General features: G+C 48.6%; 1 protein-coding gene across 36 annotated transcripts; it reads right to left on the minus strand.

The window, feature by feature from the left end:
* Nucleotides 1-209: 209 nt before the first annotated feature.
* Zmym3 (zinc finger, MYM-type 3) lies at nt 210-17,211 on the minus strand. 36 transcript variants are annotated; one of them, XM_006528162.3, is made up of 25 exons: nt 16,366-16,506; nt 14,099-14,778; nt 13,113-13,156; nt 12,735-12,807; nt 11,993-12,287; nt 11,587-11,764; nt 11,014-11,232; nt 10,574-10,724; nt 10,248-10,363; nt 10,001-10,087; nt 9,730-9,880; nt 9,315-9,487; nt 8,938-9,103; nt 8,204-8,301; nt 7,964-8,120; nt 7,671-7,783; nt 7,358-7,532; nt 7,039-7,185; nt 5,883-5,986; nt 5,459-5,606; nt 4,980-5,131; nt 4,303-4,417; nt 3,031-3,285; nt 1,731-1,845; nt 210-1,629 (listed from the first exon to the last, which is right to left on the minus strand). In XM_006528162.3, the coding sequence occupies exons 1-25, from the start codon at nt 16,479-16,481 to the stop codon at nt 1,437-1,439; spliced, it is 4,221 nt and encodes a 1,406-aa protein (XP_006528225.1). In that variant the 5' UTR covers nt 16,482-16,506; the 3' UTR covers nt 210-1,436. The 36 variants fall into 36 exon arrangements, with proteins under 36 accessions (XP_006528225.1, XP_006528223.1, NP_062805.1 ...); XM_006528160.2 differs by having other exon boundaries at nt 5,438-5,606; NM_019831.3 differs by lacking the exon at nt 16,366-16,506 and adding an exon at nt 15,972-16,048 and having other exon boundaries at nt 5,438-5,606.
* Nucleotides 17,212-25,226: the final 8,015 nt, after the last annotated feature.

The following is a 25,226-nucleotide window of genomic DNA, read 5'->3' on the forward strand; positions in this document are numbered from 1 at the left end:
GGGATTATAGACATAAGCAACTCTAGCTCAATAAATGGCTATTGAAAAATATTTTTTTCTGATGTATCTGAAAATGTATGAGAAGAGGACCAACGTTGTGATATTCATTGACTGAGGGAAGACTAATCTTCAGGGACCCACAGTGGGTGCTCTTTCTCTTCTCTTCCACTCTTCAACGCCAGCTCTACCTCCCCCAGAGAAAGCAAAGAACAATTTTAACTCTTTATTTGAAACAATTCCAGAGACAAGTTAGTTGTGACAACAGTTTCTCACTACAACACAAGGGTGGGCATGGCTCACTGAAGGAACAGGCCAGGCACCTCAGTACAATATATACATTTTAACAGTGGCTAAACTGAGGACAGTTATAAAAACACAAAAAGAAGGCTGGGGAACAGCAAAGCCAACAGGGAAAGAACTGGGTGCTCCCTCTGACAGACACTAACCTTTCTGGGCCCACAAAGGTAAGATGGGGAAGAGAAGACAGTAGGCAGTAGGTGTAGGACCCTGGCCCACAGCTCCTCACCTATCTTTTGACCACAAACCCCATCCTAGATGGCCTAGGACCCCATACTGTGGGCCTGGCTTTGATGGAAGGGGTAGAACATTGGGGAACCCAGCCCCAGTCTAAGTGCGAAGGTCATTTTTACCTTGGGAGCTCTGTTCATGGAACTAAAGGGAGGCAGCTTACAGAGGGGTTAAGCATGTTGACACCATGGTTCACGCCACCTTAAGATGGCAGAGAGAGACAAACACATAAACCAAGGGGACAGGAGTCATCTGCACAATAGGAGTCTGCTCTCCATACTGAGTCATTCTCTGCCTTTGAGAAAAAGAAAGTATCTGGAACCCTTGAGAAACTGTAGCACTGTGTGGTGCTGGAAGGGTCGGTCAGGTAATGGATGTGGTAGTGCAGGGTGTCGACAATCACTTCTCTCAGGAGGGATAAGAGTGTCTGAGCTCTGTGCTTTAGGTAAATGGTCCCCTCACTTTCAGACCTCTCAGACAAGACCCTTTCACATGGTACAGGGGAAGAGGAGAGAGAGAGAGGATACAGGGCAGAGAAGGCAGCTGGGTTCTTCCCTAGGTCACACCTAGGGCCACAGGGCTTCACCTACATAGATGTAGGTCAGAAAACGCAAAGCCAACAGGATCACCAGAGCTATCATCACTCCATCAGAGTCAGGCCCCAGCAGAAAGGGTTTCCATAAACAAAATGGGCTACCAGGTTCACACCCATCACTGGGGGACTAGCCCCTGAGTACACTGGGGGCCCATGATTATCAAGTGGTATGAAAGAAGGTTAAAGGCAGGGGTTCCTGGGAAAGGCAGGGAAGGAGAGAATAGAAGGAGCCAGTTAGGGCCCTTCAGAATGGATAGCATTGGTTCCAGGACAGACACTGATGTGATAGATGGGTACAAGGTACAACATGGGCTCAGTCTAGGTCTTCTTCCCCAGGACGACCAAGTTCCTCATAAATCTCACGCACAGCTAAAATGCGATTGAGCATGCTCTCCAACATGCTTCGGTCCATGGGAATCACAGAATACCAGAGAGGTGATTCGGCAATGCAGGAGCGCTCAGGTTGCAGATAGAACACATCATTTCGAGTTCGGAGGCTTTCAGGACTGTAAGAGTGGGGATGGGGAGACAGACATCAGTAGTACCAAGGCAAAGCAGGCCTCTTAGGTCCACACGGTAAGTCATTCTTACACACTCACCAACTCACCATTTTGAGAGATAGAACTCATAGAACTTGACGGGGCAGCGGAGGGGATTCATGCGATTCTCACGCTGCTCTAAGATAGTTTCATCTTCTCTCTTTCGTTTCCCAGGACCTGTGTCTATAGCGGGGAGAAATGACCCAGACTCATTAGAAAACAGGCCCAATGAGCCATCTCCCAGAGCACAATCAAGGACACTGAGATAAGGCTGCAGGATTGCCAAATACAGCTTTATAACGAAATAAAGGGAGAACAGCGAAGGGCTGGGAGGGTAGCTAGGTAGAAGGTGGTTGCCAAGCATAGAAAAGGCTCTGGGTTCTACCTCTACTGTTACAAAAGAAACAATGAAGGAAAGGAGGGAGGGAGGGAGGGAAGGAAAGCAGAAGGAGTTAGCCTTTCCCCAGGTCTCTCTGTCCAAGTGTTTCCACTCACTCCCAAGGTTATATATTAAAGAGGTGATCTTGGAAAGTAGACAAAATAATTGGTAAAACAGAAGGTTGGGCTTGCCTTCCAAATGATGGCCACAATCTTTGTACATCAGGTCAAACAGAGGCCCACAGAAGGGACTTGGCAAATCACTCACAGACAGGTCAGAACTCCAGTGCCAAAGAGAATGGGAATCAAAATGTAGGATTTTTTTCTTCCTCTGTACAGTTTTTATTCAATTGTTATTTTTGTGTGCATGTGTGAGTTTGTGTTTGTGTTGTATGTGTGCACATGTGGAAGCCAGAGGTTGACATTTGGTGCCTTCCTCTATCCTCCCTTCATCATGTTGAGATCGTCTATCACTGAGCCTGGAGCTCACTAACTAGCTGGATGCTGAGCTCTGGGGAAGCTGCCTGCCTCCACCCTGCCTGCTCTAGCTCTAGCTTATAGGCCTAGGCCACCATGCCTAGGTTCACCTGGGTGCTAGGGATCCAAACTCACGGCTATGTGGCTCAGACATGTGTTTTACTGAGTCTTTCCAGTCCTCAGTATGCAGGTTTTGAATCATGAAAAGTTTTTTTATTCACTCTCAACACTCCCTGATGAGCAGAGACAGCTAACAGCTTACTCCCTGGCTCACCCTCGTCCTCTCAAAAGAAGGCAAGCAAATAAATTGCCTAGAAATGTCAAAGGGGAGAAACAGGCAGGTAGCTGCCCTCCAATTCGGAAGCAGCCAGCCAGTGTCTTAGCAGAAGGCCTGTTTTCATTTTTCCTGCAAATGCAGAGGGAAGCTAGTGACCAAGCAGGGGTATGGTGGGGATGCCACGAAAAAGAACATAAAGTACAAAAAGCAAAGGAGGAGGAGAGGAGAGCTCATACCTCGCCCTTTCCTCTGTCGGACTGGGGCATAGTAGCGGATGCTCACCACCTTGGTGGTGCCCCGAGGCGTGGTACACTTGCGAGACTGCCGTACCACATTAGTGAAAGAGAGTTGCATGTGTTCCTCAGCTGTCTGCAGTCCAAAAAACTTAGTGTTGAAGAACATGAGGGTATTGAGGAGGACAAAGGGAGAATAAACCCCCAGTTGCTTGCACTCCCAGAGGTGTTCTTCCTCCACACGGGAGAATACAGTATCTGTGATGGACAAAGAGAAAAAACAAACAGGGTCGGCTTCCCAAACCTGAGCTCCTAACATGCATACACTGAACTGTGGGCTTCTCACTGCATAGAAATCCTGGCACCTGACCTACATAGTAGGACTGGGAAATTTGAGCCTGGGGGTGTTGAGACAGGGTTTTTCTGTGTGACCTTGCCTATCCTGGACCTGGGCACTTTTTATATACTTTGTCACCTCCATGCCACACTTCTCTGACTACCTCTAAGTTATATGCAGGTAGACATGAAGCTTATAATTCCCACATCTTGCTTTCTTTTTTATCAACTTATCACCGAAACCTGGACTATTTCTGGTCCCAGAGAGAAGTCTATAGATCTGAGTCTTTTTTTCTCTTTTTCTTTTTAAGAAAAGGTTCCCCTTAAGTAGCTCAGGCTAGCCTTGAACTTGAGACTTAAGATCTTGTCTCAGTCTCCTGAGTAGCTTGAACTATAGGCACAAAATCTATATGCTCCTAGATAAGATGAAGTCTTGACCCTTTCCTCATCTTCCTTTTTGGTGTTTCTATTAAAAACAAAAAACAAAAAAAAAACAAAATAGGGTTTCCCTATGTAGCCCTGGCTAGTCTGGAACCCACTATGTAGACTAGGATAGCCTCAAACTCAAAGAGATCCACCTGCCTCTGCCTCCCAAATGCTGGGATTAAGAGCATGCATCACCAAGTCCAACTCATGTTCTTTTCTTTAAAAATGGCAGTATCTTAGTAGATAGTCCAGGCTGGCCAAGAACTCCCAATTCTGCCCCAGCCTTCCTGGTGCTGGGATTCTAGGCATGCATCACCACAGTGGTTCTCCTCCTCACGCTCAAGGGCAGGGACTCTGGCTCCATTAGCCTGAGACCCTGAGGCATCCAGGTACACACTCCTCCCCTTAAACCCTTAGTGAGGAGTAACAGGCCAGCCAGTACAGAAATCTTGCGGTGGGTGTGTTGGAAGAAGGGAAGAGAGGGAGAAGGGATTGCTAAGTTCTGCCCCTTACTGTTGGGGAGGAGTGTGGGCTGCCAGGTACTCAGAGACTTGTTGAGTTCTTGAACGAAAGTCAAGTAGTAAAGGTCCGTGAAAATGTTCACCATCCGGTTATTTTCCAGCAAATACTAAAGAAAGAAAAACAGACATACATAAAGCTAGGCTGTAGGTCCTAGACTCCAGGACCTAGAGGAAAGAGCTCGATGACGAAAGCTGCAGTCATGGTCCTTGATGCCAACCAATTGCTTGAGTGGATAACCCAGTGTGCTTTCCCGAAGGTGTTTCTACATTGCTGATGTACTGAGGCTTTGCTGAAAGAGGCAGAGGCTTGGAGATGGTCCTCACAAGCTCAGATACCCTTATCAAGTCAGAACGACTAACCTCTCCTAGGCAGAACTAAATACTACCTAACTACTCAAGGAACTCAGCCCCCACATCCTTCCTCAAAACACGATTCAAGGGTGACCTAGAGGATCAAGAGAGCAATCAACAGTGATGCTTGAACAAGAGTCTTGGAATGAAGCTCCGGTTTTAGGAGGTCATTGGTGTCTATTTGTCATAGGGAATTTAAGCAAGCTGCCTAGTCAGGGTCAGAGACAAGGGACAAGGAGGAACAGGTTAGAAACCGTTCCAGTAGAATTCTGCATACTGTGGGAAGTGAGAGAAGATCAGGTGGTGTGCAAGAGTTACCTGCTGAATGCCAAGACACAAGTAGTAGATACTGTCAGGTTCATATCGTTCACCATTGGGCCGAGTGATTTCTCTCACGAACTGGGCCAGACCATAGTTGAGCTCAGCAGCTGAACAGGCGAGAATATCCTCCTTGATACGCATGGGTTTGGCTGTAGTGGCATGCAGCAGAGGAGGACAGGGTTAAGAAAACTTCATTTGGAGACTTAGACTAAGCTCCACCAACAACCCTTCAGTTCTAACTAGCTCCTGAAAAAAACAATGAATTACAAAAGGACTCCTCAGCCTTGGATTGAGACAGGATCTCCCTTTAGTCTACAACTGTTAGCTGTCTTTACTGGATGGGGAAGCCGTAAGTGATCATGCCCTCACTACTCCTAGCTCTCTCTCATCAGCTGATCCTGGGTATAGACCCTTTTTCTTTCCCTCTCTGTGCCCTCTTCCTCCCAAGTACTTACGGCCAAAGCGTAGCTCATCACCTTTGCTGGTCTCTCCATTGGCGTATTTTGACTGTACCCAGCATTTCCAAGCATTGACACCGTATGAATAGTTGAGACCAGTACAACTAGGCTGGCTGCTCAGAGAGTCCCTGGAACAGCTTTCAGAAAGCATCAGCCTCTTTTGACCCTGGAAAGGAAGACAAAAGGAGAAAGGTGTTGAACCAAGGCCAGGGCACCATCAGGAATGGGAGCACTGGTATAAGAACAGAAAGTGTCCTTGGCAGAGAGCCCCAGAGTAACTTTGATGCTCTTGTTTACTGAGAGAAAGGCAAACTTTGGTGGCTAGGTCTCAGTATGTCTAGCGTCGGAGGAAGAAGGCCAGGGAAGGTCACATTAAGCTTTCTTTCGAGGCTCTGAAAGCAGCCCGTTTTCTTTTTGTGGATATAGTAACCCCAGTTCTCACCTTCCTCATGGCTCTAGGAAGGTCCTGTTCAGTAGATACATCCTCAGGCCCTACAAGGCCACAATCAAAGAGGAAGTCTACACTTGGGTTAATGTCCAAAGGATCTAATAGAAGGGGCAGAAAGAAGAAATTAACTTCTTTAGGGTCTCAACTTGGAAGTCCTCCTATCCCACCCTTGCTACTGGGTCATTCAAATCAAGAGGAACCACTTGCTTGGTCTCATTGAACTCGACAGGAACAGGTAAAGTGATATGAAAGATAGAGACACACCAGACACAAGACTTTCTGGGCCACAGAATGAGTTCAAAGCCAACCTGGACAACTCAGACCCTCTCTCAAAATAAAAAGCAAAAAAATAGGACTGGGAGATAGCACAGTAGTAGAGCTTGCCTAACATACATAGGGCCCTATTTGATTCCTACAAACCCAAGCAATATGAAAATACGTAACATGACTCAACTGGACACATAAAAATGGTGACAGACAATGGGGACGAGGGAGACGGCTCAGGTGATAAAGTGCTTGCCTCGCCAGCATGAGGACCTGAGTTTGATGCCCTAGTTAGCACACAGGAGAAGACAGGCATGGTGACATGAACTTGTAACTCCAGCACTGGAGAGACAAGGACAAGTGGAGCCCTGAGGCTTGCTGACTGGCCAGTCTAGACTAGTTGGCAAGATCCAGGGCAGTGAAGGAGACCCCATGTCAAGAAGGCGGTGGACAGTGCTTGAAGAATGGCACCCAAGTTTTTCCTCTGGCCTCAACATAGACCAGTACACACATGAACATCCACACATACCCATATGCACACACCTTCACACACACCTAAAAGTAAAAAACAAAGGCTAAGGGATGTAGCTTAGTGTATATGTGAAACTCTGAGTTCAAACACCAGTACCATAGAAAGCAGGAGTGTTAGTACCTAAAATCCAGGCAGGAGGATTAGAAATTCAAGGTCATCCTCAGCTACAGAGTAAATTGGAGGATAGCCTGAGCTATATGAGACTCTACCTCAAAAAAAATGTAAGCAAAACAAGAAGAACATCCTGTCTTAATGAGTATGGTTTAAAGTCATACTCAAGGTCACAAGAAACACTCCTTCCCTAATGACACAAATGCAACCATACTCAGTGGGCCTGCCTTAAATCCTACTTACTCTTGGGGAAATCAGCCTCCAAGTCTTGCCCAGGCTCATCTAAGACATTAGCCATCTTAACAGCCATGGCCAGGACATCATCCCGAGCTGTCCCAAACAGGTCACAGTCTTCCAGAAGTCCCTCTGCACTCTGGTTGCTCACAAGATCTGGAAGGCAGAGAAGTCAGCTCAGTCACTGCAGCTCTTGTCCAATCCCCACACAGGCTTTCAGGGGCTCATCCCAGCCAATGCCCACTCAGCACCAAGACCACACCCTCCACTTTCTTAGGCAGATGGGCTGTAAGCACTGTTTCCACCATGACCACAGTCTACTGCATACCACAAAGATCCGAGGAGGCCTTGTCTAACTCTTCGGCCTCTGCAATCATCTCTGCCATGGCCAGGATGTCAGCCTCCAAGGGGTTGGAAGGGATCTTCACCTTCAGCTCCTCAATGGTCTCCACGATCTTCTCTGTGCTCTCCAAGGTAGTGGGCAAGAACATGGGCACAGGCACCTGCAGGCACAAATCCCAACTAAACGCCAAGAATCGTACCAGTGGATAAGGATGCCAGCTTATGAGAAAGCCAGAGAGGGTGGGCCTCAATCCTAGAAGGGTAAAGGAGGACGGGTCGGGAAGAGCAAGGACAATTACCGGGATAGGCATTGAGAAAGGCACCGGGACTTTCTGGCAGTATAGATGCATAGGCACTGGCACAAATATGGGCACTGGGATGGGCAGCACAATCACTTGTGGCTTCCACTCTTCTGCAGACAGGAAAAGTCTTGTTAGCACCCTTTCTAGGTGAGGAACATCTGACCTAGGACCTGATGCTCATCTGTTATCCCCAAAAGCTCTAAACATATTCAGTAGCACAACAACCAATCGAGAGCGAGCTGCCTAAGGCAGGAATCCTGTTTGTGGAATAGAGGTATCGTGGCACCCACCTGTCTGACTTCCTTTGGACTTCATTTCCGCCTTGCAGGAGACACCCCGGTTCTGCATCAGCGGCTTACACATGGCAGCTTTGTTTTTGCGGGGTGTTGCCGGGGGCGGTGGGGGTGGAGGAGTGGGCACACTTGGAGTTGCTCTCTTCACAGGAGTCTACAGCATCAAAGGAGTGTTAGTTCTGTCCATCACAGTCCCCTCCTCTGAGATAGCCCTCCCTTCTTGACTTCTGTCCTGACCTTGCCCAAATTCCCATTCTCGTCTGGGGTCCTCACTGTGTGGTTGTTCTCCACTTTGGTTTGAGAGGGTGTCTGGGGCTTGGACTCAGAAGACTGACCTGTGGAATCAAACAAAGAAATGCTCTTGCTGGAGGGACTAAGTCTTCACCTCACCAGTTTTTTTTTCTAGGAGCATTTTCTGAAAGAGCACACTAAAGAGAACTAGGAAGTCTAGGATTTCTCTTCCTTCCTACCCCAAGCCTAGTCTTCTCTGGGCCCCAGAAACAATAGCCAAGACGATTCTCTTCTTCTGGCTACCAAAAAGAATGAAACACTGCATTTAGAAAGCAATACTACCACCTCCTCCCCCTCACTTTATACCTTCTATTTAGACAGCCTTCAGGAGTTAAGTAGAATGGCTGATATCAGCACAAGGCTAACATTCTAGAAATGGTCTCGGTGTCACTAAAGGTAAAGCTCACACTGGTACTTCCCTTTCTCTGAACACTAACCACATCCACAAGTCCCATCCTATCTGGGTACACCTTAAACTATACATCCATACAGAGAACCAGTAGACTTCTCACTCCGAGAAGATTCAAACGAGAATACCTGGAAGAGCCCAAAAGATAAAAGGAGCACAATACCAGGCACTCTGGCCAGGGTAATTAATTGCAATCTGAGGAAGAAGGGGCTGGACCCAAAATTAGAAAGCCCAGGCCAGTACTAGTAGTGGAACCCTGTCCCAGACTTACTGTTCAGGAGGCTTTCTGGCCCACTCTGGGTATCCAAGTTGGGTTGGTTCTGCTGGCTGTAGAAACGCAGCAGACACTGTTGGTTGCAGAAATGACGGATTTGCCCACGCCAGTGGATCGTTTCCAGCAGCTTCCCCTGGCGCTTACAGGCATGGCACCGGGCAGCCTGAGGGCATTGACAGAATGGTTAGACTTGCCTCTTGAAAATGTGCCGGACCCTCCTCTGTGATAAGCCACGTTCCTCTCTTTGGTGAGAGAGACTCAACCAGCTTAGAGATTGGAGAGGTCAGCTTTCTCTCCCTTGAGAGCTGGTGCTGATGTCAGTGCCACAGTTCATCCCCCTGCTGCCTTCTTTCTGCCCTGTTGACTCTCCTTACCTTGCAGTACCATAACAGGTACTTGGTCTTACAGTCCTCGCTGCAGAAGTCCCAGGTGCTGCCATCCAGCTGCTCAGTGACACCACGCTGGCAGGTTTGGGAACAGTAAGTACAGGTGATACAACATAAGCCCAGCTTCTTAGTAAAATCTTGCTTGTACAGCAGTACACAGCCTAGAAAGGAGAGAACAGGCAAGAGAGCCCAGAGACAGAGTTACTCATCGGTGTTAGACCCAGTCTTTCCAAAGTGCAACATCTGAAACCTCCTCAAAAGAGTCCTACACCTAAAGCTTTAGCATAAATGTGGTAGAGCATCCTGACGAGGGCCTACTTTGCATCCTTGCTCCTTGCTCTGCTCTCTTCCCTGGTCATAGGAGACGACAGGGCCTCCCTCGGTGCCTAGCTCGCTCCCTTACCTTCACTGCAGAAGCTTTTCTCTACCCCACTGAATCGAAGCTTCTCGTGCAGGAGCTTTTCCTGCCGGCAGTGCTCACACTGGGATACCACACCCCGAAGCCGCTTGAAGTCCTCACAGCAATCACGGCAGCAGAACTGGAAGACCTGGTCCTGAGGTGGAAACACAGGGCACGGAGGGCAGAGCTACCACATCTGCACCTGACAGGCACAACTTGAGACTTCTTCAAACATGTGGCAAGATGTAGGTGGGGCGGGGGGGGGGGATCTTACCTGCCACTCCAAGACCTCAGGCTTGCCACTGAAGAGGCTATGGCAGTAGTGACAGCTCAGGTGAATGCCCCCCTCAGGGCTAGTATGCTGGAGGGAAGGAAGACAGATAAGGGGGCAAGATGTGTGCACTGCTGGAGGAGAGGGGGGGTCGGGCTTGCTCTTTGCTCTACCCAGGCCTACCTATCCCAGTTCTCCTACCCTTTCCCTGTTGCCACTCCCTTTATCCCTGGTCCAGGGCCTGGAGTACCTGGAACTTGGTCCAGCAGCTGGGGCTGCAGAACTGGTAGACTGTGCGATCAACTTTGTTGTAGTAACAAGGGTCAGAGAGGCTGCGGCGGCAGAAGCTGCAGGGTCGGGGAGGGCCTGGGGCATAGAAAGAAAGAGAGAAAGAGAGAGAAAAGAGGAAGAGAGAGCACATAGAAGGTGTAAGGTAGGGCAGAGATGGAATAGAAAGTCCATGGGAAGATGTGGCTGGGGCCGAGGTTGGGCAGCAGAAATTACTCTACAAGAGGGAAATATGGGAAGCAGAAGGAAGGCCAGCAGGGATCTCAGAGAAGAGGGCTTTGCACCTACCAGTGAGCCCTGCCTGCTTCACTTTGTAAGAAGTGGTACAGCACAGGGAACAGAACAAGCTGGTCTTGCCATTACGATCCACATGTGATAGCATCTCAAAGTTCTTACACAGGGTCTTGCACCAGACACATGGGTACACACGTGTGTTTTTCTGTGAGGATGGGGAAGGAGAGGCTGAGGCTGGGTTTGTCCCTTCACTTTTATTTTTAAAATTTTTTAAACATGAAATAGTTCAGGCATACAAAAAAGTATAATGATGATATAACAAAGACCTGTGTGTCCACCAGCCAGCTTCAAAAATAAAACATAACAGATACAATTGAAACCCCCTTTATTTGTTTTATTTTTCCCAGCCCTCGACCCTTCAGGCACCTTTATTTATCACCCAAGAACCACACCCCCTTCCATAGCCCTCTAATGCACTACTCCCTCGGCCCCACCTTCTTGTATGCCCCCAAGCACGTTGTGTTGCAAAACCGCTTTTGTTGACCATCATGAAACAGGAGCTCTGGGCCAAGGCCCCCAGGCCTGGCATAGATGTAAGCCCCACACTGGTCACAACAGTTGGTTTTCAGTCCCTTGTTGGCTCGGAATTTGGAGAAGCAAGAATCGCTGCAGAGTCGGTGTACCACGCTGCCATTGCTGACCTCATGAAGAACCTGCCACACATATATATACACACCCTGAGCTGAGGCCAGGCCACCACCGCCCACCCCAATCAATGCAAGGACCGGACTCCCACCTCACCCTAGACCTTTACAGCAGACAATGGGCCTAGGACCCCCCAACCTGTGCTTCAGGCTGTAGACTTGATGACGAGATCCTGGGAGGTAAGGAGGTTAGCTGCATACATCTGGGAGAAGCTCTAGCCTTGAATTTACTCCCTCACATTAGCTACCTTTTCCTCCCAAATCCCTTTCTCCCAGGGTTCAGCCCCTGCAGCTCAAGAACTAGAGGGGCGGGTGGGTCAGAGCCAGCAGGCTCCTAAGTTAGCCTGTGGTGAGTACCCTCACCTCTCCAGTCTTCTGGCATATGCTGCAGCGAGTGGCATCGGCAGGATCCCCAGACTGGGGGATTGGACGCTGCTGCTGGGCCTCATAGAGAGAGAGACAGACAGATGTGCAGAACTCATGGAAGGAGCCTCCTGGACCAGTCTGTACCACAACTGAGTCCTTGGTGTTCCAGATCTCCCTGGAGGTGGGAATAGGTTTCAGTAATCCAGGATCACCCTCTTATTCCAGCAGTAACCCCTGCACTCCCTAGGATGCCTACTGATGACCACAGACTCAAATACTCTAACCACTTCCTTAAAATTAACCCTATCATCTCCATCCTGCTTGGTTTTGCCAACATAATCTCTCTCACCCATAACTCCCTCCCCTAGTCCCTGCCCCCGCCCACCCTAAGATCTGAACGCACTTCTTGCAGAAGGTACAGGTCTTTCTGCCCAAGGGCTTCTTGGAGTAAGTAGTGAGACAAGATGAAGAACAGAAGAGCTGAGGCAACCCCTTGCGCTGATAGGCCGTCTGCCCCTTCTGCAGTGGTGTCCGGCAATGTGCACAAGACATCTTGGTGCCCATTGAAGAGCGCCCAGCCCTTTGTGCCATACTTGAGCGCAGGGACATGCGAGGAGAGCGCCGGGGCCGGAATGGCACAAAGTCCTCATCATTGGGGTCATCTACCATGGCATCAGAATCCTCATCTGACACTGGAACTGTGGGAGTAGGCGGGGCAGTGAGAAAAGACCACCAGAGCAGATCTCCAGCCATTTGATGGTCAGATCCATAGTAAGTTCAAATACTGATCCTGGGATCTCTGGTACTCCCCTCTTGTTCTGGCCCTTAGACTTCCTCTCCCATTACACTGGATCTTAAGCTACTCATGGTTTTTCTACAATATTCAGGAGAGGAAGGGAGGTTCTAAGAGAGAAGACTGGGGACAGGGACAGTATAGTTGAAACTTACTATTCTTACTGTTCTTCTTTTCAATTTTCCCCCACTACCATTTGGTTCCCATGCCAACCCACAGCAGAGACAGGCACTTCTCTTTCTGCAGAGAGGAACTACAGGGGCCAGAAGACCCATGCCCTGTCCTAATCCCACCTTCAAGCTCTTCTGTGCACCTGGAATTCCCAGGTCCCGCTTCCTCCAATCCTACTTACTGCTCTCAGTGGAGTCCACAACCTCAGGCTTTGGAGGTTCTGCTCTTCTAACGCGCTCGCTTCTCTTCTGTACCTTGGAAAGAGGGGCGGGGGGTTGGGGGGGAAAGCTGACACTAGTGGCAGGCTAACTGGAGTTCGAGGTTTGGGGTGGGGACAGGAGATGGAAGGTGAGGTGAGAGACTTGGGACCCTTGGCCCAGCCCTAAAGAGAAGGTGAAAATGGGGAGCTGGACTTCATTCTAAGAATCAGTAAACACGGGAGTTCCTCCCTTCTCTGACTCTGACAGCACCCCCCCAACATCTGGGAGGAAAATGAGGGTTCTCTCCTTCTTAGAGCTATAGGGGGAACTAGACTCTTTCCAATCCCCTCCCCCCTCACCCTCTCAGGCGGCTTCTCAATCTCCTTCCCAGTCAGGCCATCTCCTGCAAAGGAAGCAAGAAGGTAGCCTAAGTCTTGAGCCTGTCCAGGGCCGTCCAGGGCCGGCCCCCACCTCCATTCCTGGGGAACAATTTACTCCAAACTGAATGGGAAAACTTGAGTGCCTGTGGCTTCTAACCCTTTCAGGGTTACCTCAGACTTGGTACTATGGTGAAAATGGGGAGGGTATGTGTGCAGCTATTCTCCATGAGATAAAACGTATTCTCTTACCCCTCCAATCATTTCTGTCCCACTGTGCATGAAGAATTTATATTTTACCAACAAAAACAAATGTAACCACTTAAAAGGAGCAAGAAGGGGAAAGCCCATCAATGTATGGGTAGGTCCCTCTGGACTTTGGTGAGATATAAGATATATCAGTTTACCTATCTGAAGACCCTTATCACAGGCTAGAGGAGATATAGCACTAGGTAGATTCAGGGAGAAACTAGAGCTTCAAGTCTAGATCGCCCCTCCCCTATCAGAGATGCAATCCTAGATCCTGCCTCTCTACCATTACCCTGAAATCGGTATGCTGTTAGGGGGCTTCAGAGAGGAGTTACCATCCATCAATCCCAGAAACTCCACTCCTATTTAGAATCAAACAGCTGGAAAAATCATAGAGCCTAGAAGCCTGCTATTTTCCTTCAAACCCTGAAGGAAGGACCCTGGTACTGGAAACCCATTGGGGCTATGAGAAAGGGAACCTCTGCCATCCAATCCATTCCCTCACACTACCCCATTTATCCTGCGCAGCCCCTCCATGCCTCCCACCCCTGTTTTCCACAATCTTCACCACACCCCACTCCTCCTTCAGCACACAGAGCCCTGCTCTAATCTTCCCAGCCTCCTGTCCCCTCCTCCTCCACTTCTCAAAGCACAGAGCCAGCCCTCCTGACCACCACCCTTTCTTTCCCCAGGCCCCTCCAAACGGTTAGGTGACCTACCTGGCAACGAAGGATGTGCAGTAGGGGTACATACCCCAGGTTTGCTCTGAGAACTGTTGATGCCATCCCCCAGAGTCTCTCCCACTGAAGGGCTAGGGGGTGCATTGGGGCTCTGTGGCTGCCCTTGGGTATGCTCCTCCTCCTGCCCAGGGGAGCCCCTTCTCCTTGTAGCTAAGGGGGGTATCTCCTCTTCAATATGAGGAGACTCCAGGATTATTGGAGAATCTGGAGCCAAAGGTTCTAGTAGCCCCTCAGGTGAAGGGGGACTAGCCCCAGCCCCTGGATCAGGTGGCATCACCTCAGGGGTTTGACACCCTGGTCCAGGCTCTAGGGTCTGCTCCCCCGAATCCCATGCAAGGGTTCCCTCAGGACCATGGTCCACCTCTGGGGGAGAAGGGGCTTTATAGAGTAGCCCCCCCAGCCCCAGTAGCTCAGTGGCTCCATCCAGAACTCCTCCAGGGTCCTTCTCCAGGCCAGAAGGGGTATCAAGCAGGTCCAGGGCTCCAGAGGATGGAGACGGACCTGGGGGAGCCCATCCTCGACTTGGGGCAGTCTGAGATTCCAGCAGATCCTCTCCAAATTCCATGTCTACTGGAAGGTCTCCAGCCAGGGGCTTCTCTGGCAGGGTCAATGGGTCAAATGGACTGGGGAAATCACTGGGGTCCATGGCTGGGTATGGGCTGCAGATCGGAAGAGGGGGCAGTAGAGGTGGTCTTAGCCTGAATTTCTTATGTCGGCTGTGGGACACACCCCGTCCGTCATCCACTTGGATTTCTCATTAGCAGCCGCCCCCCACAGCCGATAGGCATTTCCACAGGCTTCAGGCTCAATGTCCACTCCCCCCCCAATACAGCGCCCTCTGTGGGGAGTGGCGTTCCCTGCCCTGGCCCCGTGCCCACACTCGCCAGGCAGTTGGTCTCTAACCCGCCCGACACCCCCCACGGAGACTCGTAGCTCCTTCCTCCCTACCTCTCACACACCCCCCACCTCAGACTCAACGCCCCCTCACATTTTCCCGTGCCTGCCGCAGCCAGAAACCTTTCCCGCTCCGGCGACCTCAGCCCCTGGTCCCTTCTCACTCCCCCCCAAAAGCCCCCCAGGTCTCCAGTCTCTCCCCATCCTCTCCAGCCCCAGCGCCCCTCCCCGCGGAGCCCGTCCTCTCTCAGCCCTTCCCCGCCCCCACAAACTGCTCTTCCTAACCGTCTCCCCCCCACTCGGTTACCTTTCAGGGTGGACCACTTCCTCAGCCCCGTCCCCCCTTTCCTACTGCACCCCTAGTCCTTCCCTTCTCCTGTTGCCCACCCCCCACCTCAGGCATTTACAGGAAGACATTTTGGAGCTACGATTCCTGCTCAAACCCCCCTCCCGGCTACTGCGAGATCCCGCCTGCAGGTTCGGTTCGGCTTGAACAGACCCGACCCCTACCTGAGGCAGGGTTAGAGTAACCGCTACAAGCCTAGAACTGCAGACAGCAACGGCCCCGCGCTCCTTCTCCACCTCCCTCCCTAGCAGCCGGGACAGGGGTCGCGGCCCCTTTAAATGGCAGCGCCGCTTGCAGCGCTGAGCGCTCTGCACCAGGCAGGCGGGCGGTGCCAGCGACCAATCCCATTGGCTGGCTGGAGGAGGGGGCTCGCGAGACAGCGCCGGCCCCCGGCGCGAGACTCCCAGCCCAGTGGCCGCCTGGAAATTGCGGAGTGGAGTGCCGTCACTGGGGATGGAGCGTGAGCCCCCGCCCGGGGCCCCGTTAGTTGAGGAAAAGATAGCCTCTGGAGCTTTGGAGCCCGCCCCCGGGGAAGGCGGCGCCCCCTCTCCACCGAAGGGCCTAGTACACTAAATACACAAAAAAAGGAAGAAAAACCCCACATCTACGCACCTGCTTTCCTTACCTGGCTCAAGAGCCTGGCCCCGTCACACCCGTGCCCGCCCTATCTCCAGAGCCCACTCTACCCGTGATCCCCTCCTCTCATTCAAATGGTTCCCGGTCCCCTCCCCCTCCCCGTGGCTCTCCGCTTCCCACTCGTGTTCCCCCCAGCGTCCCCCCTCAGCACTCCCTACCTACGCCATGCAGCAGACGCCTGCCAAGATTACCCTCCCCCATCCCCACCTCTCCGGGGCCCGGCCCCCCGGGCGACTGTTGGGGTAGTGACAGCGGAGAATGGGGGAGGCAAAGACCCAACCCTCAAGTGCCCCTCCTCCCCTTGTCTGCAACCTCAGCCCCCACTTCCAACCTGTCTAAGAGTCGTAGTTATGGGGTGTCTTAAGCTTACCCTTGCCAGTTAAATGGTTCTGGCTTAGTGACAACGCCTATGCAGTAACGGTTACTGCCTGGTGACCCCCCCCCCCAAAGCAGGTTCTGCAAGGCTACACCCCCGTCTCCCTCCATGGCCTTCGGTTAAGTTCTGGGATCATTGCACTGAATCCTCCTGTAGGAGCTTGAATTTTCTCTTGAATAGTTTTGGTCATCAGAAGCCCCCCACCCACCCATCCACTTGCACACACACACACAGACACACACAAACACTGTCCTTCCCTTTTCCCTCTTTTTCTGTTCTTGTAGGTCTCTCCCTCACAGTCTCTTTGCGTCTCTGCCTCCTGAGAGCACTCAAACACAGCCTCCAGGGATCGTACTAGATGGTGGGCGTGGCTGTGATTAAGGCTTGAGAAGTAGGGTAGGGGTAGGGGTCACTAATACTAGGTCTACTGCCTTAAAAGAATAGGTGGCAGTGTTCATTCTCAGGCCTCATGACAGAACACTTCACAATCCCTCTCTCCACATTCCCAGGATAGTTCTAAGGGCTGCACAGCACTTACCGGACTTAGATACTAGAAACTCAGGCAAGAAGCGTCCAGTGTTGTCCATTGCTCCTCTAATGTGCTTCTGACCTTTCCTCCTTCCCATAGAAAGCCTGCCCACCCTTGTCCTTGGGAATTTTACCCATATTTTAACAGAAGCCTTGTTTTCCCTTCCGCCTACCCCCCCTCAGCCTTGAGGTTGTCTTTGCTCTCTCCTACATCAGAGATAAATGTAATTTTTTTCCGGTGTAGATTGCCTAAACCCGGCTTTCTGTGTCTTAATCAGTATGCTCTGTAGCCATCTCCCACTTTCTGCCTCTTTCTGTTTCTACTGTTTCTTTGTATTTTCTGTTTCTTCCTGGCCCCCTGGCTGTTCTGGGGGTAGAATGTCTAATTTGGTGGCAGATCACGAATTTTCAAGTGGAGTGAAGAGCATCTAAGAGGGAGGGGTGACTTCTGCTCTGGCACGGTGGTCTGGTATTCCAGCACTTAGAAGGCTGTATCAGGATTATGACCATGAGAAAAGCCTGGGCTACATAGTGAAACACCTGTCTCAAAACCAAAAACTGGGTGTGGTGGTGTGCAGGGAACCTGAGGCGAGAGGATTCCCTGTGGTGTGAAGACAGCCTGGACTACATAGCAAGACCCTGTTTCAAAAGAACAAATGCAAACTAAAACAAAACTTCAGTCACACTAAACAACAACTAGGGGCAGTGAGACGTGCAGCAGGGAAAGGCCTTTGCTGCCAAGTCTAAGGACCCAGATAATAGGAGAGAACCTAGGCCTGCAAGTTGTCCTCTGACCAGCACACCTGTGATGTAGCATGCATGCATACACAGGCACACGAAATAATAAGTATGTTTTTTAAACTAATAACAAGGAGCACAGGATTTTACAATAGTACTATCACTCTGCATGATATTATAATGGTAGACACATTATTCAAATACAATGTAAACTACTAAGAGTAAGTGCTAATATAAACTACGGACTTTGGTTAGTAATGATACATCCCTGCCCATTCATGGATTGAAACAAATGTACCTATCTTGTCCTGGATGTTGATAATAGGCAAGGCCATGAGTGTGTGGGGACATGGATATACAGGAAAGCTCTGTCTACATAATTTTACTATGAAACTAAAACTCTATCCGCACCCACACACACCCCAAATCTTTGATTAGTTGGTTTTGGGTGAGATTTTGTTCTTTGTTTGTTTGGTTGGTGTTTTATTTCCTGTTTTGGGTATGGGTCTTAATGCCCCAGTGTGGTAGTTTTGAAGTTGCTGTGTAACTCAGGCTGGCCTAGAACCCCCTTAGTAGCCAAGGATGACTTTTAACTTTTGATCTTCTTGCTTCCACCTAGTGCTTTTTTGTTTGTTTGTTTGTTTGTTTTGCTTTTTGGAGACAGGGTTTCTCTGTGTAGCCCTGGCTGTCCTGGAACTCACTTTGTAGACCAGGTTGGCCTCGAACTCAGAAATCCGCCTGCCTCTGCCTCCCAAGTGCTGGGATTAAAGGCGTGCGCCACCACAACCGGCTCCACCTAGTGCTACAGGCTTGTGTCAGAATGCCTGTATTATGCTGGGGAACAATCCCAGGGCTTTGTGAATAGGAGGTAAGTACTTGACCAACTAAGTTACATACCTAGTCCAGCATATTATTTCTTTCTTTCTTTCTTTCTTTCTTTCTTTTTTTTTTTTTTTTTTTTGCAGTGCTGGAGCTTAAGACTGCACCTTACACATGTCCGTGCTATATAACTGAGCTGCATGCCCTCATTTTATTTGTTTTTTTCAGATTACAAACGTATAAATATGTCAGTCATGGAAACACAGGTCTGTAATCTTTGTACTTAGGGGGCTGACAGGAGATTACTGAGTTCAAGGCCAGCCTAGACTATATATTAAGAGAATTTCTCAGCCAGACCTCTTAGTATAGATGATAAACTAGGCTACTCAGGAGATTGAAACAGAAGGATGGAAAACTCAAGGCCTGTCTGGGCTATAGAGTTAAATTCAAGGCTGGTGGTAGATGCAGTTAATCCCAGTGCCTAGTGTGGGAGGGGTAGATTTCTTTGAGTTCAAGGCCAGTCTAGTATACATATTGAGTTCCAGGCCAGCCTAGGCTACATAGTGAGACCCCATCTCAAAGAAGGAGGGAACTGTTTGAAAATAAAAGACAAAAAGAGGATCAGTTCTAGAGCATAAGTTCTTGGATCAGTCCCCAGCGCTGCTGGGAGTGAAGACTCACAACATAACTAAAAGAGATAGGCGAACCCCTGAGTTCAAGACTAGCTTGGTCTGGAGGGAGTTCCATGACAGCCAGAGATACATAGAGATACATTATCTCAAAAGCCACAAAACATACACACACACACACACACACACACACACACACACACATCCAGTCCTGCAAATAAATACTGTGCCTTATCTGTCTGTGTACCTGTCTATCTGCCTATCTATCTATAAATGTTTCCTCATTCACTGTAAAGATTTTGGAAATCACAGAAAGCCTTAAGAAAGCAAGAGAGCTGGGCAGGAGTATGCGCCTTTAATCCCAGCACTTGGCTCCTGCCCAGCTCTTGGGAGTCAGAGGCAGGAGATTCTCTGGGTTGGAGGACTGATCTACATAGTGAGTCACATGGCAGAAGGAGAGCACTGACTTCTTTCTGCATGTTGTCCTCTGGCACTTGTGCGTGCACCCCCTTATTCACCACACACAAATAAAATGTAAAAGATTTTTAAATGTCATGCCAACCACTTAAAGAAAAACACTTCCCTTTTATTGCATTTTAGCAATGGATATCAAATGTAGTGACCTTGCATGTGAGAAGTACTTGCTCTGCGATGAGCTACCTTAGGCACTTTTCTGTTCTTTTTTTTGAGGCACTTCTCACTATGTAGCTCCTGTTGGACTGAAACTTGCTATGCTGATCAGATTGGCCTCAAACATACAGAGATCCTCCTGCCTCTGCCTCTCAAGTGGTGAGATTAAAGGCTTGTACCACTATGGCCAGTGTATTTTTAATTAGATTTATTGATATGTGTGTGAACATGTGTGTGTGTGTGTGTGTGTGTGTGTGTGGTAACCTAGGGTCTTGCTATGTAGCTCAGGCTGGCCTCATACTCTTTTTTTCTTTTTTTTTTTTCCATTTTTTATTAGGTATTTAGCTCATTTACATTTCCAATGCTATACCAAAAGTCCCCCATAGCCACCCACCCCCACTCCCCTACCCACCCACTCCCCTTTTTTGGCCCTGGCGTTCCCCTGTACTGGGGCATATAAAGTTTGCGTGTCCAATGGGCCTCTCTTAAACATTTATGTCTAAAAGAATTCTTCCCCTGGGGTGGTGGCGAACACCTTTAATCCCAGCACTCGGGAGGTAGAGGCAGGCGGATTTCTGAGTTCGAGGCCAGTCTGGTCTACAAAGTGAGTTCCAGGACAGCCAGGGCTAAACAGAGAAACCCTGTCTCGACCCCCCCCACCCCGCCCAAAAAGAATTCTTAATTTTATATTACATCAGTTGCCTGCATGTATAAATGTGTACGACCTTCATACAGTGCTTGAAGACACCAGAGGGAACACAAGATACCCTTGGAACTAGAGTTACAGATGGTTGTGACCATAACATGGGTGCTGGGACTCAAATCCAGGTCCTCTTCAAGAGCAACCAGTGCTCTTAACCACTGAACTATGTCTCTAGCCACAGTACTAATTTGTGTGGGGGGGGGGCATTCATATGCCACTGTGTCTAGAGGACAACTTGTGGGAGTCTAGTCTCATTTCATGTCAGTCTAGGAATCAAACTCAGATTAAAAGAATTGACAGTAGGTGTCTTTACTCACTACGCTGCTTGACAGCTATGGTCTCAAACTCTTGGCCTCTCTAGTGCTGGAATTAGGTCTATACAAAGACCCAGCAATATGTGGTTAAAGTTAAACTAATTAAAATGAACTAGAAACTGGATGTGGTGGTGCAGGTCAAACCAGGAGGATGAAGAGATTGAAGCTATACAAGTGAGGTTGTGTCTCACCCCCACCTTTCAAATGAAAAGGAGTTCTAGTAGGTGAGTCAGCTAAATGACTAAGGCGACACAGCCTATAGGCTCAGGTACTCAGGAGATTGAGGCAAGAAGGACTAGGGTCCAACATGTGTGACATAACCTGTCTTTTCTTAAAAATAATTCTGGAGAGATGGCTCAGCAGTTAAGAGCACTGACTGCTCTTCCAGAGGTCCTGAGTTCAATTCCCAGCAACCACATGGTGGCTCACAACCATCCATAATGAGATCTGATGCCCTCTTCTGGTGTATCTGAAGATAGCAACAGTGTTCCCACGTACATGAAATAAATAAATAAATCGTAAAAAAAACAAAAAAACAAAAAAACAATTCTATGGTTGGAGGATAACTCAGGGGTCTCAGTGGTGAAGAGAACTTCCTGTTCTAAAGGACCCAAGTTTGGTTCCTGACACCCAAATTGGGCAGCTGTAACTCTGTGTGGCACATTCCACACACAATAAAAAATACATTTCTATTGCAAAACACATGAAACTCAAGAATAACGAAGACCAAAGAGTGGACACTTTGCCCCTTCTTAGAATTGGGAACAAAACACCCTTGGAAGGAGTTACAGAGACAAAGTTTGGAGCTGAGACAAAAGGATGGACCATCTAGAGACTGCCATATCCAGGGATCCATCCCATAATCAGCCTCCAAACGCTGACACCATTGCATACACTAGCAAGATTTTGCTGATGGGACCCTGATATAGAGACTATGCCGGGGCCTAGCAAACACATAAGTGGATGCTCACAGTCAGCTATTGGATGGATCACAGGGCCCCCAATGGAGGAGCTAGAGAAAATACCCAAGGAGCTAAAGGGATCTGCAACCCTATAGGTGGAACAACATTATGAACTAACCGGTACCCCAGAGCTCTTGACCCTAGCTGCATATGTATCAAAAGATGGCCTAGTCGGCCATCACTGGAAAGAGAGGCCCATTGGACTTGCAAACTTTATATGTCCCAGTACAGGGGAACGCCAGGGCCAAAAAGTGGGAGTGGGTGAGGAGGGGAGTGGGGGGAGGGTATGGGGGACTTTTGGTATAGCATTGGAAATGTAAATGAGGAAAATACCTAATTTAAAAAAAAGAAAGAATTTTCTAATATATTTATGTGTATGTATGTGTATGTATATATATGTGTATATTTGTGGGTATGCAATGCCACAGCACATTTCAACATGTGGGTCTCAGGGATTGAATTCAATTGTCAGGGCAGTGGCAAGTACCTTTATTTGCTAAGTTATCTTATTGGCCCTGATATTTTGTCTTCTTTTATTATTGTTTTGAGACAGTCTCACTATGGCTGGCCTGAAATTCACTATTTAGACCAGGCTGGCCTCAAACTCACAGAGATCCTCCTGCCTCTGACTCCTGAGTGAATGCTGAGATTAAAAACAGGAGCCACCAAGCCCAGCTTTAAAAAACAAAACAATAGTTTCATTATGTATCCAAATCTAGCCTCAAACTGAAGAGCCTCCTTCCTCAGCCTCCCAACTATTTTTTGCAGGTTTTTTTAAAAGATTTATCTATTATTATATCTAAGTACACTGTAGCTGTCTTCAGACAGCTACCAGAAGAGGGTGTCAGATCTCATTACAGATGGTTGTGAGCCACCATGTGGGTTGTTGGGATTTGAACTCAGGACCTCTGGAAGTACAGTCAGTGCTCTTAAGCACTGAGCCATCTCTCCAGCCCCCTCAGCCTCCCAACTTTGCTAGTTTTGTTTGTCTGTTTTGAGATAGGGATTCTCAGTATAGTCCTGGCTGTTCTAGAACTCCATCTGTAGGCCAGGCTGGCCTTGAACTCAGAGATCTGCCTACTTCTGCTTCCCAAGTACTAGGATTAGAGGCATTCACCATTGCTAAAGTTTTTTTTTAATGTTTATTTTATTGAAGCATGTGTGTGCATACTTAAGCATGTATCTGAGGTTGTTTGTTTTTTCTTTTATTATTATTAATCATTCCATTAGTTTACATCTCAAATGGTATCCAACTTCCTGGTTACCTTCTCCACCAACCCACCATCCCACATCTGCCTTCCCCCTCCCTTTTATGAGGGTCCTCCCCTACCCACCCACACTCTCCCTGCCACACCACTCCAGCATCCCCATACTCTGGGATATCAAATCTCCCTGGGATCAAGGGCCTCCCATCCTCTGCTACATATGTATCTGGAGCCAAAGATCCCTTTAGGTATACTCCTTGGTTGGTGGTCTAGTCTGGTTGGTTTGTTTTTTAAGGCAGAGTTTCTCTGTAGGTCCTGACTGTTCTGGAACTCACTCTGAGACTAGGCTGGCCTCAAACTGAGAGACTGTCTACCTCTGCCTCCCAAGTGTTGGGATTAAAGACATACACCACAACTGGGTTATGCCTGAATATATGTATGTTGTGGATCGCAAGCCTGCAGGAGCCTGAAGAGGTCAGAAGAGGTGTTAGATGCCCTGAAACTAGTTACAAATAGTTGTGAACTGCCATGTGTCTGCTAGGAATGTAAGCAGCTCCTCTGCAAAAGCAGTACGTGCTCTTAACTCCTAAGCCATCTTTCCAGGCCCCGTGTTACTATTTTTTCCAAGAAAATCATTGCATACAAAAAGTCACAGCTGGGGCTTCAGGGATAGCTCAGAGGTTAAGAGCACTGGACCTAGGTTGGATTCCCAAACTTGCATGGTGGCTATCTGTAACTCCAGTTCTAGGGATCCACCATTGTCTTCTGTCCTCCTTAGGCACTACATGCACTTACATACATGCAGACAAAATACACACATAAAATAATTAAAACAGTCCATGTGTCTGTGGACTACATGCATGTATTACCATCAGAAGCCAGAAGAGGGCGTCAGATCTCCTGGAAACTGGAGTCCCAGCCAGCCACCAATGGGAGCTGGGGTAGGTACCCTAGTCCTCTGGAAGAACAGTCAGCACTCTTTACTGCTGAGCCATCTCTCCAGTCCCCATTAAATCTTTTTTGAAAACAGAAAGGGTCATGGTTTAGAAAGTATTCACCTTTTAAATCATGTATACATATACATGTATGTGTAATTTTGTTGTTATTGTTTTGTGTTGAGACAGAGTCTTAGGTACTGGATACCTTGCTACTCACTGTGTAGTCCAGGGTGGCCTTCTGGGCAAGGAGGCTCCTTTTTCAGCCTCCTGAGTACAGAAGTTAAAGGCTTAATCATTTCTGTTTGATTGTGACAGTCATACGTAGTAAACAGCTGTCATAATTGGATAGTGGATATAGGAGATCAGTAGTAGGGCTGAAACTTCATACTGAAGGGCATTATCTGATCTTGATCCCCCCCATTTTCTTTTTTCATAATAATGTGCTATCTTATCTCAAAGAATTTGGGAACCATTGGGATAAATATACCCACTATAGTAAGTTGTAGCCATATGTTGATGCACACGCACACGCAAACGGGGTGGATTGGGTAGAATATAGCTAGTCTCTACTACTGTATTGAATGGTGCCACAGAACCTTCCCAACATTGTAAGAGGCTTATTAGACAGCACAGTTCCATATCATTGTATCCCCATACAAGGTATAGGTAATGCCTATTGAGATAATCTGCCATCAGGAGTATGAATTAATTACTGAGGATTAACTACTGGTGCCTATCTATTGAACCTTGTAATCCTTGGTTAACCGCCTGGGAGAGCTAGGCATTATGGAATAACGAAGGTTATTATTACCTGATAGGCCTCCTATGGGATAAAGAGTAGGTCTGATGTGAAGACCTCCAACATACTGGTTCAGGCACCGCCGACCAACCTGTTGAGTCTCTCTGCGATGGGAACCTTAGTCTGTTTGGCCTATCGGGTTCTCTGGTTACTATGGAAATGGTGCTAGTCACAGTTCTGGGTAATCACTGAGCTTAAAGTGTCAAAATCGTTTGCCCTCCTGCCTGTTTCTACAATCATGTCCATTTCAGTTACACTTCCCAAACATACCCAGCACTGAGAAAGGAAACTAAAACTGTATAGGGTGTCAGGGTAGACGCTTTGAGGAAGTGTGGAAAAAAAGAAACATGGCGGGGCACATTTTTTTTTTTCAGTAGCAAACGGCTAGCTCTACCACATAGAATACAATGACATTGTTAGTCTTAATTTTGCACAGGCGCAGTGCATAAATTCTCAGCACACGCCTACGTGCACATTTTCCCCCCTTTTCGCTCCGATCTTCCTCTCGCACAAGTTCTCTTCTCTCCTCCTCCCACCGCTAGGTTTTCAGTCCTTCCGTAGGGCCGGGTGAGCCTCTCCTTCCGACCCCC

The sequence above is a fragment of the Mus musculus genome, chromosome X (genome assembly GCF_000001635.26).
Source record: "Mus musculus strain C57BL/6J chromosome X, GRCm38.p6 C57BL/6J".
NCBI lineage: Eukaryota > Metazoa > Chordata > Mammalia > Rodentia > Muridae > Mus > Mus musculus.